Consider the following 19,357-nt stretch of genomic DNA (forward strand, 5'->3'; position numbering starts at 1 on the left):
TGTTTCTTTTTAGAATGTGAGCCCTATGGGGACAGGGAGCCATCTTATTTGTAGGGGTGTGCACCGGACCGCGGACCTGCGGCTCGGCACTGGGGTGGGGGGGTCCATTAAGGGCAGGGGGGGCTTTACTCACCCCTCCCGCGCTTTGCTGCTTCGGCGCCATAATTACTTTAAAAAATGCGCCGCAGTATCATTTGCCGCTCCGGGGCTCCTTCTTGACTGCAAAATCGGGCGGCAGGATACTTCCCTGCCGCCCCCAAAGCCCCCTCAAGCCATTTGAGCGCTTTAAATCTCGCCCCGGACCGAGTGCTAAAGCGCTCGGGCGGGCGGCGGGGAGATGTCCGTCCGTCCGCCCGCCCCCTTCCCTGCCTTCTGCGAAGTGCAGGGAGCCTTCTGCGCGCGCGTGCGCAGACACTTCGCAGAAGGCAGGGAAGGGGGCGGGCGGACGGACGGACATCTCCCCGCCGCCCGCCCGAGCGCTTTAGCACTCGGTCCGGGGCGAGATTTAAAGCGCTCAAATGGCTTGAGGGGGCTTTGGGGGCGGCAGGGAAGTATCCTGCCGCCCGATTTTGCAGTCAAGAAGGAGCCCCGGAGCGGCAAATGATACTGCGGCGCATTTTTTAAAGTAATTATGGCGCCGAAGCAGCAAAGCGCGGGAGGGGTGAGTAAAGCCCCCCCCCCGCCCTTAATGGACCCCCCCACCCTAACCCTCCCGAACTAAAACCACCCCTTGTCCGGACCGGTTCGGAGGCCAGTAGAATGGCCTCCGAACCGATCCGTGCACACTACTACTTATTTGTTTGTTGTTTCTCTTTGTAAACCACCCTGAGCCATTTTTGGAAGGGCGGTATAGAAATCAAATTATTATTATTATTATTATTGTTATTGTTATTAACGTAAGAGCTGGGCAGCAAGTAGGAGCACAAAAACCATGCAAGGTCCCTGCTTGGCATGAATACGGAAGATATGATTGTACTAGGAAGGAGTGTGGAAGCTTGCAGCTGCATACGTATGGGGGAGTGAGATCATGCTTGGCACTTGCATGAAAGCTTGAAATCCCACCGTTTATTGCCATTTGGAAAGACCCTATTTTAGAATTTATAAGAGTACTGTATAATACTTTGATCTCCAGCTCAGCATTAAACATTGGTAACTTGAAACATTATTCTGTGTCTGCAGGCAGCACACCCATGGGGCTATTATGTGTGCCTTCCAGGCCTGCTCAACTTCAGCCCTCCTGCAGATGTTGGCCTACAATTCCCATAATCCCTGGCTACTGGCCACTGTGACTGGGGATTATGGGAGTTGTAGTCCAAAAACAGCTGGGGGGGGGGCAAAGTTGATCAGGCCTGCTTTAGACCATGCTCTGGGACACCGTGAAGGGACAGGGACTTGTCTCTGGAGTTTCAAAAGTTAGCAGGAATGTATCCCCTTGTCAGCAACTCTGGGGTTAATTCACAGCCCTGGTCTTTTCTAGCTTGCATCCTTCATGCAACAGCGCAGAGATGACAGCAAGAGCACAACCTCAAGGCTAATATTTTCAAATGCACCTGAGCTCTGCCATGAGGAACAAGTGTAGAGCCCGTGGCAGGCAAAGCCCAAGTTCTCAGGCTTTTGTGTGTGTTCAAGACTTAATCAAGTGTGTGACAAACATCACCTTATTTGCCTTGGTCTGCACGGCAGAGCTAAGCAGGACCCAGCCTGTCAACCTCATGACTGGGATACTTCTACACCAAGCTTTTCTTCTCTGACAGGCCCAGAGAAAAGAAAGGAGAAGGGGAAAAAAGAAAACCACTTCCCATACAGACTAGTGATTATTATACTCTCTGCTTAAAAAAAAAAAAATGTAAATTTTTGCGATATACAATCCAGTTCAGCATTGCTGAGTTTGAGCTGAATTCTACTAAACTTCCTTGATTTCTAGAAACTGAAATGGTTCTCTGCAGTTGTCCAGCACACACACACCCATGTGCCATCTTATATTAAAATGAACACAATCATGGTCATTCACACACACACAAATATGTATGAGTATACCTCAGTGTTCCCTGTAACAGGGATTTCCAGAAGCTGTTGACCACCGTTCCCATCACTCTCCGCTGCAATGGCCTTTGGCTGGGGATTATGGGAGTTGTAGTCAGCAACATCTAAGAATCCTGATTACAGGGAACACTGATGTACTACAGACATCTGTAGTTCGCTCATCCCAGCATAATGTCTGCATTACGTAATGTCTGCATTAAGAGAATGTCTTCTTCGCCATGAGCCCCACTGCCTGTTAAGATCATCCAGAGAGGTTTGCCTGCGGCTGCCACCAACCCATTTGGCAGCTACTTGGGTACAGAGCTTCTCCATTGCTGCTCCTGGACTTTGGAATGCACACTCTGTTGAAATAAGAGCCTCTCCATCTCTGGACACTTTTTAAAAGGTGCCAAAGACACATTTATTCACCCACACTTTGAATTCGATCTATGGTTTTAAATTTTAATGTTGGTTTTAAATGATTTAAATGTTTATTTATTTAAACTATTGACACCCCACCCCTCCAGTGCCCTCCTGCTTGGGGCAGCTCACAACAAGAAGACAGACACAAGATACAATAAAAGTAATAATATTAACTAAATTAAACAAAAAAAGGTTGTCAGATTAAAAACCACAATCATTATTAGGTTCAAATTAATCTTGTTTTAAAAGCTAAAAACTGAAAATTATAAAAAGCTTATAATAAAAGCATGTTTGTTATAAGCTTATTATAAAACCACGTTTAAATGATTTTAATTGTTTCATTGATTTAGTTTGGATTTTAATTGTTAATTGATTTTAATGGCTTTTATTTTGTTGTAAACCATTTTTGGAAGGGCGGTATATAAATTAAATAAACAAACAAAATACAGCTATGCTCCACATTAGAAGTCCATCCTTGTGCCATGGATGGGCAAGTGGGCCATCTCTCTCTCTCTCTAGTCTCTGGGCAGGCAGGATTTGACCCTGGATGTAAGGATGAAGGAGCAGCCTCCCCTCCAGCTCCTCAGGAAGTTCTTCCTTTTTTAAGGGAACCGCTCAATGACCATCTGGCTGAGGCAACGTTTCATGTGGATAAAGTGGGGACAGCGTGTGACAAACAACCTAGGAACCCACTGGAGGGGGACACTCATTAAGCTCTCCTCCTGGCTGACACAAAGCAGAGATGACCTTTCGAGTCACATTTGCAGCAGATGGAGGCTGAGATGAATGCAGGAAAAAGATGCCCTTCCCTGTTTCGTCTATTTGCATATGCAAATCTAGTACAGTCTAGGTGCAAGTACTCACCGCACAGGCTGTGTTTTCGCTGTCTGACAATCGTTGGTGCAGGTCGAACCAAAGAGTCTGTCGAGAAGGAAACGGATAGAAGTTAAAAATGGTGGTAAACAAAAGTGGGGGAAATTAAGCAGAGAAAGAGCCCATCAGAAACTCTTGTAGAACAAAACAAAGCAGAATATACAAGAAGCACAAAGTATGTTTCACACATGCAATATTTATTCAACATTTGCTAAGGCATAACAGTTAGATTTTACTGTATTTTCCATCGAGTACTGTTCAGGAGGAGAGCTGGTCTTGTGATAGTGAGCATGGCTTATACCCTTTGCTAAGTAGAGTTTGCCATAGTTTGAATTTAGGTGGGTGTCTACATGTGAGTGGTATTTGCTGTGAGTTATTTTCTTAGTGGGTGAGCCCATAGCTCAGTGAAAAAGAAGGTCCCAGCTCTGTGTAGAATATCTGTTTGCATGCAGAAGGTCCCAGGTTTAATCCTTGGCATGATCTTCAGGTAAGGCTGGGAGAGACCCCTGCCTAAAACCTTGGAGAGGGGCTGCCAGTCAGTATACCAAGCTAGACAGACCAAGGGTCTGACTCAGTATAAGGCAGCTTCCTATCTTCCTAAGATACCGTAGGACCAAGGAAATGGAGGTCTGCAATTTCCCCACCTTTTTGTTTATCTTTGTTTGCTTTGCCCTAATTTTAATCCATCCATCCCTTCACAAAGAAAACAGATGCAGGAAGAGAGTCAAAGGCGGGCTCTCCCCTTGAGGAAACTCAAAATGCTGCTAGCCAGAGAAGAAAAATGAACTAGTCTTTCATGAAGGCCTTCGGTATATTTTTAACTTGTTGCTAAGGATCCCATGACGTGACACTTCTCGCTGGAATGTTGAGCTGGCTTGCTTTCCAGTGGGCTGCGCTCCAATTTTGCCATACTTCTGCTTCCTCTCATCACACGTGGACGCCGAATGTGCCATGCTACTGCGTAACTCGAATCAATAACTTCATTAGCGGCTCCTGCAAAGATTCTCACTTCTCCTGTGGCTTCCAGATAGATAATGCCTTCATTGGCTGCGTGGTGCGAGTTGGAAGGAGGGAAATTATGATGTCCGACGGAGAGCGCCCTCCACTTTCCCCTGCCAATGAATTTCTTGGGCTAGTGTTAATATTTGAAAGAGGAAGGTTGGCATTTTCTTGATGGGGGGAAAGTTTCAGGTGGAGCTTTTTACAGGGTCATTGTGAGGAGAGAATACCAAAGCATTGTCCAGTGTTCCCTCTAAGGAGTGCGCACGTGTACACGCTCATGTTTTTTCAATGTCCGCTCAGTTGATTTTAGATCCCGCTCAGGCTGGATCAGGAAGGTCCCACTCTGAATGCATGTGAGCACACACTGCTTTGATACTCCTGCCCAGAACACAACTCATTCCGCACACAGATGGGGGGAAAAAAATAGAGAGAACACTGGTCCTAACTACTAACTGGGCAAAGAGGCACCTCTTTAAACTGATGATTCTCTTTTTTGAGCAGGGGGAGAGCAACTGGCCCTATCCATCCCCTGCACAGCATCCCTCCTGTGGCTGTATTGCAGCGCTTATGTCGCATCTGCTTAGTAACAAACATATAAGTTGAAGAATTAATAATAATAAAATAGGGTGCAGTTCCAAAAGACCTTGAAGAGCACCTCAACACCATAGGGGCCACAGAAATCACCACCAACCAATTACAAAAAGCAGCTTTACTGGGAACAGCCTATATTCTGCGATGATATCTATAACAAGTGACAATAAAATTCTGGCATCCCAGGTCCTTGGGAAGGACTCGATGTCTGGATAAAACAAACCAGTCAATAACACCTGTCTGACTGTGTAAATAAATAATAATAATACAATTTCCATACCGCCCTTCCAAAAATGGCTCACGGCAGTTTACACAGAGAAATAATAAACAAATAAGATGGCTCCCTGTCCCCAAAGGGCTCCCAATCTAAAAAGAAACATAAGATACACGACCAGCAACAGTCACTAGAGGGATGCTGTGCTGGGAGTGGATAGGGCCAGTTACTCTCCCCCTGCTAAATAAAGAGAATCACCACATTAAAAAGGTGCCTCTTTGCCAAGTTAGCAGGGGTGACCTAGAATGGGGAGGAGGCAAGCACATGGGCATTTGCAAATCTCAACACAGCCCCAGTCCCCCACAATATGTATGTATGTATGTATGTATGTATGTATGTATGTATGTATGTATGTATGTATGTATGAAAAAGTCCTGCCAGATCAGGGCCACCCAGACCAGCATCCTGCCTCACCAGGGCTGGATCTAGGGTTTTTGGCACCCTAGGCGAAGTTTGACTTTGGTGCCCCCCGCCGGCTGAGAAGTGCAGAGTCCCGGCTTTTATTTGAGCTGTGCAGGTGCTCATTTGTGAGGCCAAAGGACCAGCCCCTGAGGACGACCAGCAAATAACTAGCCTGCGCTGGTTTGAGGATACAGTGGGAGAGAGTTCCAAGTCTATGATGGGGGCAAAACTCCAACACTCCAGAGATGAAGAGATGCTGCTGGGAATTTGGAAATCCCATCCGAGACCCTTTCTTCTGGGGAATGAATGCTGAGGCGGGCAATTTGTCTTCAAGAGAGGAGGTGCAGCTTATGAGACTAGCTGTTTATTGGGGGCTGAGGTGCAATGAGCAAATAGGTCTGTGTGTTTCAGGGTGCAGAATGTGAGGGCCCTTTGGGGATCAGGGGCAGTTTTACACATTACATTCTCCCACCACTGTGCACTGGAGGACCGCTGGTCTTGTGGTAGGAAGCATGAATCGTCCCCTTTGCTAAGCAGGGTCCACCCTGGCTTGTATTTGAATGAGAGACGTGTGAACACTGTAAGATATTTCCCTTAGGGGATGGAGCTGCTCTGGGAAGAGCACCTGAATGCTTGCATGCAGAAGGCTCCAAGTTCCCTCCCAGGCAGTATCTCCAGATAGGGCTGAGAGAGACTCCCACTTGCAACCTTGGAAAAGCTGCTGCCAGTCTGTGTAGACAATACTGAGCGAGATGGACCAACCGTCTGACCCGGTAGAGGGCAGCTTCCTATGTTCAGTCCTTCATGGGTGCAATACAAGAGAAAGAATCATTGGCCGTGCTATATTCTGGCACTGTTTCTGTGCACCCCAAGAATGGGTGACTGCCCCATGCAGCATGTACCTGGGAAGTCCCCAATTGGGGGAAGAAGGAACCCGCCCCTTCTTGTTGTTGCTGTTCCAGGACAACAAGCCCCCTCGGATCCTGATGGAAATAGTGACCACGGCTAGTAGCCATTGATAGTCCTATCCTCCATGAATTTGTCTAACCCCCTTTAAAAACCATCTGGACAGGTGGCCATCACCACATCCAGTGTCAGGCATCAGCATCAGCATCAGCCAGCATGGTGTAGTGGTTTGAGTGCTGGACTAGGACCAGGGAGACCTGAGTTCAAAATCCTCACTCAGCCATGCTACTTGCTGGGTGACTCTGGGCCAGTCACTCCTCTCTCAGCCTAACCTATTTCACAGGGTTGTTGTGAGGAGAAACCTAAGTATATAGTGCACCGCTCTGGGCTCCTTGGAGGAAGAGCGGGATATAAAATGTTTTTTTAAAAAGCAAATTCCAAACAACAACATGCTGTTGCAGCTCCTCAAGGCTGCTTTTGCTGTCAGCCAACTTTAAAAAAATAAAATAAATCAGGTTTTCCTTCTAGCTAGATCCAAACTTCCTCTTTCCCCATCCTTGGCACACACACATGCCAGAAATGGTACTTGCATTGTCTGTCTTTTAAAAAACTACACTCAGGCCTTTCTGCTAAAATATCTGAGATGTTCAGTTCAGTTCAGTTCATGACGATCTTTGATCAAACATACAGATCTCAGACCCAGATGAAAAGAACCTTAAGGGTGAATATTAATTCAGCTATATAAAAACACACACACAAGCTATGACATAAAAGTAAAATAAGATAAAATTAAATTAAAAAACCAAATCAATCATTTCTAACACACCATGTGTGGATCTTAATCACAGCCTATCTAGAACTCATGTTAATTAAGTCCCTCCCTGAGGGAGGGAGGGAGGGAGGGCCATGATAAACCACACACCCCACCCCATGACAAACACAGTATTTCTAAAACGTGGGGTATATTTATGCAGTAGCAGAAACATTTCAACACGCAATGTAACATCTCCCCATCCCACATTTTTCTTTCCCCACTCCCTGCTCTGTCTCTCAAGAGCACCCGGCACAGGTCATAATCACACTCGGCCGCCTGGTGCAGTGCAGGCCAGCTGCAACCACACCACCCGCGACAGTCCAAAGAGGATTTGGGGGCCCCCAGGGGGTGTTGAGGCCCTGGACTTCAGCCCCCAAAGTCCAGGGCTAAGAGTGCCACTGGGTGCAAGGGGCCCCAATTTGTGTTGGAATAAATCGAGTTGAGGGGGGATAGTATTGTTATTGGTTTAAATGGTTTCTGTTTTTAATTGTAAACCACCCTGAGTCAGTTCGGAAGGGCGGTCTAAAAATAGAATGAATGAATGAATAAATAAATAAATAAACAAATAACCAATAGTACCATTTCCAAAGTGTGTCTGGGGCGTTTGCCCCATCACAGGTGCTGTGGTGACTCTCCTTGGTGTATTACACAAATAGAGGTCTTAGAAGTGCTTGGATGTGTCTTTACATTGGTGAAATGTTGGAGAATATGCAGCAAGCCTCTTTTGACGGTCCTACTTTAGGCTTCCATAAAAAGAGGCTCAAGCTATCCTACTTCGGACACATGATGCGAAGACCCAGCTCCCTGGAGAAGTCCATAATGCTGGGGAAAGTCGAAGGAAAGAGAAGAGGAAGACCAGAAGCAAGGTGGATGGACTCGATGACAACAGCAATGAAGGCACCACTGAGAGACCTTAAAGGCCAAATTGAAGACAGATCATCCTGGAGAGAATCTATCGATGTGGTCGCTAAGAGTCAACTTGATAGCACTTATGCATTCATTCATTCATTCATTCATTCATTTATTTTTTACATTTTATATCCCACTCTTCCTCCAAAGAGCCCAGAGCAGTGCACTATATACTTAGGTTTCTCCTCACAAGAACCCTGTGAAGCAGGTTAGGCTGAGAGAGGAGTGACTGGCCCAAAGTCACCCAGCAAGTCTCATGGCTGAATGGGGATTTGAACTCAGGTCTCCCCGGTCCTAGTCCAGCACTCTAACCACTACACCACACTGGCCCACTCACTCACTCACTCACTCAATCAATCAATCATTTATGGCTTCCAATCACCCATGGAATGACTTGACACTTGCATTAACGGAATGAATGGAATTAACACTTGCATTCATTTGGTTCCTATGTGGGAAAAGCACGGCCATGAAAATGCTGTGCACTGCCACAGCTGGGGTTGTCCAGTACCATCCAGGGTTTCCAATTCTAACCGGGGCATCTGCTTGGCTTGTTGCCAGAAGGCGCAAAGGTCTTGCATGAAAAGGATGTCGTTCCAAAAATAACGCCGAGGGAGGCACATATTCTCCAAAGCCCACCACGGTTGAGAGTTTGTTTTCTTTTTCAAAAACAACATCAACACACATATCCTGTTGTCTAGGCAACCTCTTTCCAAAAATATTGTCAGAATGATCATTATTTTTATAGAGGTGCCCCCCAAGTTGTTATGACAACATGAAAGGAATAAATGTGAGATTCCAGGATATGAATATTCCAAGAGAGGCTCTGCATTGCAACAATGAGTTGTTTGCAGTGCTTGAAAATTGGAGATCCCTGACCAGAGCTGGTGTCCAGAACTCCAGTGTAGACACCCTACTATATAAAAACAGGTATCAGCATCCTGACGAATGGTGTGCTTATGCAAGGGTACTGCACTTCCTCTAGGAGGCCACACCGGCCTGGAGATTGCATTCCAGGCTAGTTTTGCACTGGTACAAAGTCTTTGCACTTGGTCAACAAACTGCAAAATCTGTGGTGCACCTCCTGCTGGGAAACCTTTTCCTCCACCCACTTACGTTGCAGGGAATGTTTGCACAAGGTTGCAATACTGCGATGTCTGGACTGTGCACAGCTATGAGGTTTTCTTTGCTCTGTGAACATAGGAAGCTGCCAAATACTGAATCAGACTGTTGATCCATCTAGATCAGGATTGTCTACCCGGACTGGCAGCGGCTTCTCCAAGGTTGCAGGCAGGAGTCTCTCTCAGCCCTACCTTGGAGATGCCAGGAAGGGAACTGGGAACTTTCTGAATGCAAGCTTGTGGGTGCTCTTCCCAGGATGGCTCCTTCCTCTAGGGGTGATATCTTACAGTGCTCACATGTAGTCTCCCATTCAAATGCAAACCAGAGTAGACTCTGCTTAGCATAGGGGACCAACACCTCACTGATGAAAACATATCAAATGCTACTATGACCAAGATAAATATTTATATACAGCTTTTTAGCAAAGTTCTCAGTAAGGTTTACACACACACACACACACACACACACACACACACACACACACACACACCAGTGGTGGCTGGTGGTTCCTGGGACTGGGGGAGCACTAGGCAGGGCAAGTGATGGGTGGAGCCACAGGTAGTGAAAGGTGAAGCCAGTTGTGAGTAGCTGCGGAGGTGGAGCCAGGACTAGAGGTGTGCCTTAGCAATAACTGGCAAAATTGTAGCTACTGAGTGAGATCAAAATATAAACACACACACAATCACACCAATCTCAGTTGCTCATCTGCAGAGATACAGAGAAATATGGAAAGCATCAGCTGCTTTAGAGTGCTTAACAGGACTACAGTAGTGTGTAGATTTGTATCTAACATGACAGGATCAAACACAAGTGCACAAGGAAAAGAACTGTACACAAGCCACAAGCAAAGCATAGACCAGCTACAAAAGGCTGCTTCTGTGGAGAGCAAATGCATAGTGGAGTCACTTCAGTATGCAATGAATACTACTAGTACTAAATTAAAAACCAAGAAAGAACTCTGAGTCAGAGTGGTACAGTGCTTAGTTTGCTGGACTAGGCTGGGGAAATCCACGTTCAAATCCCCATTCAGCCATGAAACTCATTGGGTAACTCTGGGACAGTCACTTATCTCTCAGCAAAACCTTCCTCCTAGGGCTGTTGGGAGGATCAATGTAATCATGTGCACCACACTGGTCTTCTTGGAGGAAGCACATTATACATGCAAAAATAAATTAATCTATATAAACCACAGGTAAAGCAGAGACCAGCTACAAAAGTGAAGAAGCAATAGCTATTTCAAAAATGTATACATAAATAATAGAAAAATCACAGGTTTTTCAATTATGCTTGCTGCAGATACTGATTAATGGTTATGAGGCATAACTTGGACACTCAGACTGGGAGGGAAGTGCAGAAGCAATGGATTACCTCTAGCTCAGAAAGTAAAGGGTTAACGTCAGAAGGGAGAGGGGAAATTGATATGTTAATCAACTCCTGAATTCCAGCACATATACTGCCTTCCTTCTCCTTCTGTAAACACTTGCAACCGGCCTCCCGCTTTATTTTTAATATAGCTGTGTTTTGTTTATTTTATCAGGATGGTTTTCTTGGAATTTTAGTACTGTTTTTAATTTGTAGTTAACTACCCTGGGGTCTTCAGATGAAATGGGTATAAAACAGGAATAAAATAAAATAAACCCAGCCTTTTCATCCAGCATGATTAGTGTTTACTATGTTTTTCCTATTTTATGTAAGCTTAAAGTAAAGTTTTAGTTGCAGTCATGACCTATCCAGAGTCAATCTGGATTCTTCAGAAGCAGCTCGGCTAATAGGAAGAAGAGAAAAGATGATGCAATTGGGGCCAATTAGGAAAGTCACTCCACAATCACCCCACCTGTCATCTGGTCCGTCTAGAGACCATGGATTCTCAACGCTGGGTCCCCAGATGTCATTGGACTTCAACTCCCATAATCCGCAGCCCCAGTGGCCTTTGGTTGGGAATTATGGGAGTTGAAGTCCAATAACATCTGGGGACCCAACGTTGAGAATCCCTGGTCTAGACTATAAAAGTGACATATCTAGGTGCCCAAGTTAGGAGAATCACCCCACCTGTAAGGTGCTGCATGCATAAAGAACACCACACAAGTCACTGACCATGGAAATATACAGGGTAAAGAATTCTGCCAATTTCCTGTTGCTATTTGTGATAACTAAATTTCAGAGTAAATGCGCCTGGGCACAGGTGTTCCATAATTCACTGCATCCACTCCATGTAAACTCTTCGCTGGAAGGCTAATTCAAAAGGGAACATGAAGACAGACAATGACAAGAGCATTTCACTAGATGCTGGGATGCCAGGAGTTCAAGTGATCTCTGCTGGGATGAGTTGCTCATATCCTAGCCAAGGACAGGTCCAGTACCTTCCGCTTAATTCTGCAACAAACTGCATTTAATCTTATTGCGTAAAGTATCAACTTTCTTTTTTTTTGCCACCACAGCAGAAATGGCCCCACGTGGTGAACCAACGTTGCACCAAAAAGAATAAAAATATGTTGTGTTTTGACCTATGCAGTTGTTTGATAAAACCGAAGGCCATAGCACACAGCAGCAGACAAACAGAACCAGAGAAAGGTTCACGGGAGCAGAACAGGACCATGGACAGATCACAGGGTAAGAGCAGGCTGGGTAGGTGGCACCTTCAAGCAAGAAGCTAGGATGGCCCTATCCAACCCCAGCACAGCATCCCTCCAGTGGCTGTTGCTGGTGTCTACCTTACGTTTCTTTTTAGATTGTGAGCCCTTTGGGGACAGGAGACCATCTTATTTATGTATTATTTATTTTTTCTGTGTAAACTGCTTTGAGAATTTTGTTGAAGAGTGGTCTATAAATATTTGTTGTAGTAGTAGGATGTTGCTCCAACAATGGTCAAGCACAGATGGCCTAAATAGCCCTACCTTCAGACTGATACCCCAGCTCCACCCCTTCAGCAAGAATTGTTGGCGCTTATAGGAAAAACGTGCCCTGTTTTTTCAAATGCTGATTTGTTTTTCAAATTCTGGCTCCAGCAGTGCTGGGAAAGCTCAGAAGAAATTTCTGAGAGTTCTGAAGATGCCACATAGCCTTGGAGGAGGACAGTACTACCTCCTAAGAACATGTTAGTAAAGGCTTCTGGTGCTCCTCCTTCCTTTGGTGGTAACGTCTAAAGTTCCCTTTGGAGCTGGATTATGTGCCCAGCCTTTCCCATCTTCTGTGCCTTCAGCTTCTCCTCTGAGAGCAGAGGGTTTGATTCCCAGACCATGACAGAGATGCAATCACAGATCTCTCCTTCTCTCTTCTTCTTGTGCCCTATCTAGGACATCTTTATCCATTAAAGTTGCTGGCACCATTGAAGATGGAAGCCCTTTTCTTGGAAAGGAAGCAAAATGGCACAAATTCTAACCATGGGACCCCTTTCTTTTGCATGAATGCATGGGTGAGTGAATGAATGAATGAATGAATGAGCTAACCCTTGTAAAATACCATTGACTGGGCAAGAGAAACACGATAAACATTTCGCTCCGCCATGCCCACCCCAAGGCCTCTGATGTTTGCCCAGACACAATCAGATAGACAGCAGCCTCGAGGATATAACCCAGATGAAATGGATTTCATGGCACGGTGGCTCTCAGGGACTTGGAGCAGCTGCAGCAAGCAAGCAGGCTTAGGAAACATACTGAAGAAAATAACACAGGAATAAGGCTGCGTTAGAAGCTTTGACGAGCGGAAATGCAAGCTGGCCTTTTGTTGCCTCCTCTATTATGAATATGAATACGACAAATATTAATATACCGCTTTTCAACAAAAGTTCCCAAAGTGGTTTACAAAGAAAGAAAGAAAGAAGGAATAAGCAAGCAAGTTCCCTGTCCCTAAAGGGCTCACAGTCTTAAAGGCAGCTTCCCCTTGCTACAAGACAGTGGGCGTTTTCATCTAGACTGCAATGTGTGTGGGGGTGGGTGGGGAGGGGGGTACAGACAGGGAACAGGGGAAGGAGGAGTCCCCTTACCCCTCACTAGCCCCTCCCAGCAAGTCAACTCTCTATATGTCTTACAAGACCCTTCATGGCCTTTGCAATCTAGACCAGGCATTCTCAATGTTGGGTCCCTAGATGTTATTCAACTCCCATAATCCTCAACCAGAGGCCACTGGGGCTGGGGACTATAGGAGTTGGAGTCCAATAACATCTGGGGACCCAACATTGAGAATCCCTGGTCTAGAATACAGTCAGAACCAGAAACCCCCATTTCAGGGACATGAACCAACCTCCCTCAGCCATTAAGGAGCAGCTGTATTCCTTTGTCAGATCTAGGCAGTTAAAATATATATTTGCTGATGCTCTTTGATAGGAGTAAGGATTAAAAGGCTACAAGTAATAGTTAATTAAATGAGCACTTCCCTGTGGAAAAGCATTCCATGGAACTACTACAGATTGGGGCGGGGGCGGAATACTGGAGTATTTTTCCTCCCCCCACTTTCTCATATATCATTAAGAGCATGCACCCCATGTGTTCTATTCCTCGTCAATCAATCTACTTCCCCATCTGTGTCACAGGAACTTCAATGAACAGTCCTCTGCTCTTTGCAGCTGTGATATTGTTTCCTCCCTGAGTATCAGGGCTAAGGAATTTATGGCATAACTGCTTTGCACCAGATCAACATCAAGATATACAGCAGAGAATCTGCTTCTTTAATGCAGCTAAAAACGAGGCAATATTTGATAGGCACATTAAATGTCCTGACTGTAGGAACAGGGATAGCCATAAAAGCCAACTTCAATAACTGGTGGAAGAAGCCCTGAGGTAGGGAAAAGTATATACTTTGAGGGGGAAGGCTCTGAAATAGCTCATTTAAATTACAGATTTAAAATACCATTGAGGCAAACCATATTTCTTTTACGTGCAATAAATCACAGTTTCATTACCCCGTCGATACACATAAAAAAGAAGGGAGCAGCTGAATTAAGCTCTTTTAAGATCTCAGAAGGGAATGGAATAGAACAGAGTTGCAAACCAACAAAGTGCATGCCGATGCAGATGTGCAAAGGTGACTTGTCTGCATTGCGGGAATGTTGCACCCGCACATGTGGAGGGGGAGGAGCAAATTTCAATGCTTTGTTCTGCCTCTGAAAGTGCCCTCATCACCTGTAGGGCACTCCCAGATGGGAATTTATTCCAACATGAATGCAAATTGCAGCGAGAGATTATCCAAGGCATCCAGGTGATGTCAAAGGTTGTTGCACAATTTCTTAGCGCCATCTACTGGCTGACTGCTGACAATTCATGAAAAATCCATGCTAAAAAGTCCCTCTGAAATACCACTTTTAAAATATTATTTAAAAGGGATAGAAAGGTGGCTAGGAAAAGTCTGCTTTCCCCTTTCTCCTTTTGTTATTTTTCAGCTTAAAATCACCCTCTGCAGATTGCTTTTTCAGCTGGGCGCTTTCCAGATGGAGCCTGTGAGCTCTACAGCGGTAAAATGCCTCAGCTTGGCAGCATTGCATGGTAAACACAAATAAAGGGGGGAGGCTGTTTGATGCGCAAAGCCACCAGGAGGAGAAGCAGTCTCTTCTAGCTTGTGCAAACCTCCAAAGCCCTCCTGCAGCAGGAAAATACAGCTATTTTCCTGCAACGCACATGCAGCGTTGTAGCACTCAAACGCAAAGATAAAACCCGGAAGAAGGCATCGGAAATGTGAACGGCCCTTTGCTGACAGCGCAGGGGCTGCGATGTCAAAAGACAGGCAGTACGGAAGCACACTTAGCAGTCACGTGGTGACAAGGTTGTAGCGTGCAATCTGGAAAGTTCCCTGGAGTTGAACATGGGAGTACTTTCTCCTGTATGCGAAAGAGCAGCTTGGGGTGGATGATGTGGAGCTGAAAAGGGACTGGAGAGGAAAAGGTTAAGCAGCTCCCTCCATATTCCCTCTCCCCTCCCGAACTTGCATCCTGCCCAGGGCTACTTTGGGTGACAAAAGCTGGCGGAAGGAATTCAGAATCTTGCAGAGCATGCCATTTTTATTATCTTTTCTTGTTTACACAGTCAGACAGGTGTTGTTGTTAATCATCATCTGACTGTGTAAACAATCATCATCATCATCATCATCATCATCATCATCATCATCATCATCATCATCCCAGGTCCTTGGGAAGGACTCGATGTCTGGATAAAACAAACCAGTCAATAACATCTGTCTGACTGTGTAAACAAGAAATAATAATAATTTCAATTTCTATACCACCCTTCCAAAAATGGCTCAGGGCAGTTCGCACAGAGGAATAACAAACAAATAAGATGGCTCCCTGTCCCCAAAGGGCTAAAAAGAAACATCAGATAGATACTAGCAACAGTCATTGGAGGGGTACTGTGCTGTCGGTGGAGAGGGCCAGTTACTCTCCCCCTGCTAAATAAAGAGAATCACCATGTTAAAAGGTGCCTCTTTGCCAAGTTTTGAGCCTGACGCAAAGTGATTTGCTGCAGAGCACCCAAACACCCCCCCCCACACCCAAAGCCTGGATTTTTGCAGTTCACTCCATATTAAGAATAAATAATTGGCCAAGCCTTGAAACCCCTGAAGTTACACTTTGTCAAGACAGCACTTTCAAAACAGAGGCCTTCTGAAACCCTCCTCCTACCTTGTTCTCCAGTCTTCCAATCAGCTCTGCTAACCTGTTGATCTGAGCTTCTAAGTTCTCCTCCTTGGTGTCTGAAGAAGCTGTCGCAAAGAAATAGAATCATGGGGTGCAGAAAAGGATATCAACCCAGTTCAGGCAACAGCAAGCCTGTCATTGCAAGTAGGGATGATGCAGCAACCAGGGGCCCGTGACTAGGGAGTCATGAGGGAGAGGCCCATGGGGCACAGGCCCCCAATGAATTGCCCCGGGTCCCAAATCTCTTGAGCCACCTCCTTCCTTCATGACCTCTTCCAGAAAAGAAATGCAGCCATGGAGGCACCAGCATAGAGCAGGGAGAGAGCTCCGAGCCTGGCTCTCAGCGGATTCCATCTTCAGAGATGCTCGGATATCATACAGTATTAGAGACTTTTAAAATAATTATGATTCAGGGGCGGGGGGGATGATTGAGTTTGATTATCAAAAGAGGGGTCGTGGTCCCAGGATCTTTTAAGTGCCTAGCAACGCCCCTGGCAGAAATGTTTCACAGCATTTGGGAATCCCCCTTACGGTCAACCTAGGTGCCACTTTAGTTGCAGTTTTGAACTGCATGTCTGGGACCAGCCTTAGCAGGGCCTGAACTGGATGGGAATGGGTTATTTATTTGTTTGTTGCATATCTGTACTGCCTTTCTATCAAGGCAGCATATATACACACCCAGGGCAGCTTGCAATTATTTAACAAGAGTAAAATAAAATTTTTGAGACTCAGGGGGATTAACCCTTTCCCCTGTGCTACTTTGCCACTGAAAGATGTTTGTTTGTTTGGTTGGTTATTTATGACTGATCCTTTATTAAGTTCCCCCCAAAAGGGCAACTACCTCCCAAAGATGCTTCAGCCAAATCACAGCTAGAAACTCTTCACCCTTTATCCAAAATTCAAACTGCCAACTGTCTCAAAACTGCTTCTCTGCCCCCCTCTCAGTCGCTGGAGGGTATTGCCTTCCATACCTTTTCGTCACAGTATTACATTCCAAAAGGTGGAGAGAGAACCTCAGCTATCAGGAGAACCTTCCATCGTTAGTTTCCCATAATGATTTATCAGCCATCAACCCAGATGACAACTAGTGAGCCACCATAAGAACATTCTGCTCAGGAGGACCACTGGTATTGCATTATTGCATTATTGTGTACACTGCTCAGTATTGTCCACACTGACTGGCAGCAGCTCTCCACGGTTTCAGGCAGGAGTCTTTCCCAGGCCTGCCTGAAGATGCTGCCAGGGACAGAACCTTCTGCATGCATAGCGGGTTCTCTACCACAGAGCTGTGGTCTCCCCCCGCCACACACACACACACACACACACACACACACACACACACAGTCATCTTTGTGCAGAGGCCATGGTAACCTTCTCTCTCTCTCTCTCTCTCTCTCTCCCAGTTTTAGTGATATGCATCATACGAACGCCAGCCAAGCAAACGATGGTGTCCCAGGAGCTATAGCAACACTTACCAGTTTGGAAGCTTTTCCTGCGTTCTTTGGCCATAATTCTGTTATTGGCGGGGTAACTAGGCACCGGGTTGTCGTACCAAGTGTCCACGGCGCTGTGGCCAGATTTGCTTTGGAAGTGTCTGTAACCAGAGAGGGATAAACAAAGGAGCGGGAAAAGACGGGGGAGTTAATATTTGATGTTATTTCTCCCCAGAGACACACATGGGCAGTCATTCTGACTAACACTGCTGCACTTGCACAATTAATAAAGTGCAGGAAGATTGTGCAGAGGCATTCGGGGCTGTAGTGAGGGGCTGTAGCATAGTGAACATGGGTGGCCTCCCCTCTCACTCCCACCCCCCAGTCCTCCCCCCCTCCAGCTGTTCCCCTACTGCCAATGCTGCCTCCAGAACCCGGGCAGGCTCTCCTTCCATTGGGAGTGCAAGCTTCACAGAAGTGTGTGTGTGTGCCCTCCTTCCATTGGCCAGGAGCCCGGTTGATGGAAGGATGGGCGGGTCTGGAAGCTGGTGGCGGCCGGCGGTGGCGGCAGCAGTGGGAGACCCGGCCAGGGAGAGGGGGGAGCTTGCCGGCTCCTCCCGGATGCCCAGAGGTGCCCAGGTGCTTTTTTAAAACCCATCTGCCCGGTTATAGCTCCGCCCCGGCTGCATTAGAGCATGAGGGATTTCAGGACTCTGCTCTCGCACAAAGAGTTCCCTGCAAAAACATGCACAGCAGCGGGCCACAGCTCGCCCACCTTGTGGTCCAAATGCAAGCAGGTCTGCACGAGCAGCACACTGGGCTAGAGCACAAGCGCCAAACTTGTATTTATATTTATTTCTTTATTGTTACATTTATATACCGCCTTTCATTTACACAAAAATTCAAACAAGGCTATTAAAAAAATACACAATTAAAATACAAGCTAAAATATAAAAACATAGATCTGACTAAAAAAGTTTAAAATAAAAAGCATAAAAACTGTACAAAATACAAAGAAGCAGCAGTAGAGTCAATCATATAAAAGCCTGGGTAAAAAGCCAAGATTTAACACACTTTCTAAAAACTGTGATGGAGAGCGAGGAGCGAATAGCCACCGGGAGAGCATTCCAGAGTCTGGGGGCAGCAACAGAGAAGGCCCTGTCCCGTGTGCACAACAGCCAAGCCTCCCTCATTGTCGAAACGCAGAGCAGAGCCCCCTCAAATGACCTCATCAAGCGGGAGCAGGCGGTCTCTCAGGTATCCCGGGCCATAACTGTTAAGACTTTAAAGGTCAAAACCAGCACCTTGAATTGGACCTGGAAACAAACTGGTAGCCAGTGCAGCTCTTTCGAAATGTGCTTGAAGTGATCCCAGTGGGCAGCTCCAGATAAAACCCTACCTGCCACATTTTGCACTAGCTGCAGTTTCCGGATATTCTTCAAGGGCAGCCCCACATAGAGCACATTACAGTAATCCAGCCGTGACGTAACTAAGGTGTGGGTGATTGTGGCCAGATCTGTCTTCTCGAGAAAGGGGCGCACTAGCCGAAGCCGTGCAAAGGCACCCCTGGCCACCGCCTCCATCTGGGTTTCCAAAAGCAGAGCCGGGTCCAGCAATACCCCCAAGCCGAGTACTTAGCACAACTAGCAAGCACCACCGCCCTGGTGTGTCACTCAGGATGCCAGCCCGGCTTCCTCAACAGTTCTTCTTGAAAAGGTAAACGGATGCTGCCATGAGCTCAGCAGCTTCCACAAACAGAGTAGTGGTCCAGGCACAGAGGCTGGAATTGAGCAGAACCCCCCACCCCACTTTCAGGGCCAGCAATTCTTCTTGTTGCTTTTGTTTCCCTGTCTGTGAGAAACTTACCACAAGGCGTAAGTCACGTCTGAAGTGACATCACGGGCTGGGACGGGCCTTTCCTGGGGAAAGGCACCACCTCCTGTGGCAGATTATTCAGGAACCAG

General features: G+C 46.3%; 1 protein-coding gene across 1 annotated transcript in view; it reads right to left on the reverse strand.

The window, feature by feature from the left end:
• The window catches only part of NECAB2 (N-terminal EF-hand calcium binding protein 2), a 215,989-nt gene that overhangs the window by 12,594 nt on the left and 184,038 nt on the right, over positions 1 to 19,357 (reverse strand). The window contains exons 7-9 of the mRNA XM_053271119.1: positions 17,436 to 17,554; positions 15,946 to 16,025; positions 3,310 to 3,366 (exon numbers count right to left, since the gene is read on the reverse strand). Of these exons, the coding sequence (XP_053127094.1) occupies positions 3,310 to 3,366; positions 15,946 to 16,025; positions 17,436 to 17,554 (256 nt within the window). The remainder of the gene's footprint in view (positions 1 to 3,309; positions 3,367 to 15,945; positions 16,026 to 17,435; positions 17,555 to 19,357) is intronic.

Source organism: Hemicordylus capensis, chromosome 9 (genome assembly GCF_027244095.1).
Source record: "Hemicordylus capensis ecotype Gifberg chromosome 9, rHemCap1.1.pri, whole genome shotgun sequence".
In the NCBI taxonomy this organism is placed as follows: Eukaryota; Metazoa; Chordata; class Lepidosauria; order Squamata; family Cordylidae; genus Hemicordylus; species Hemicordylus capensis.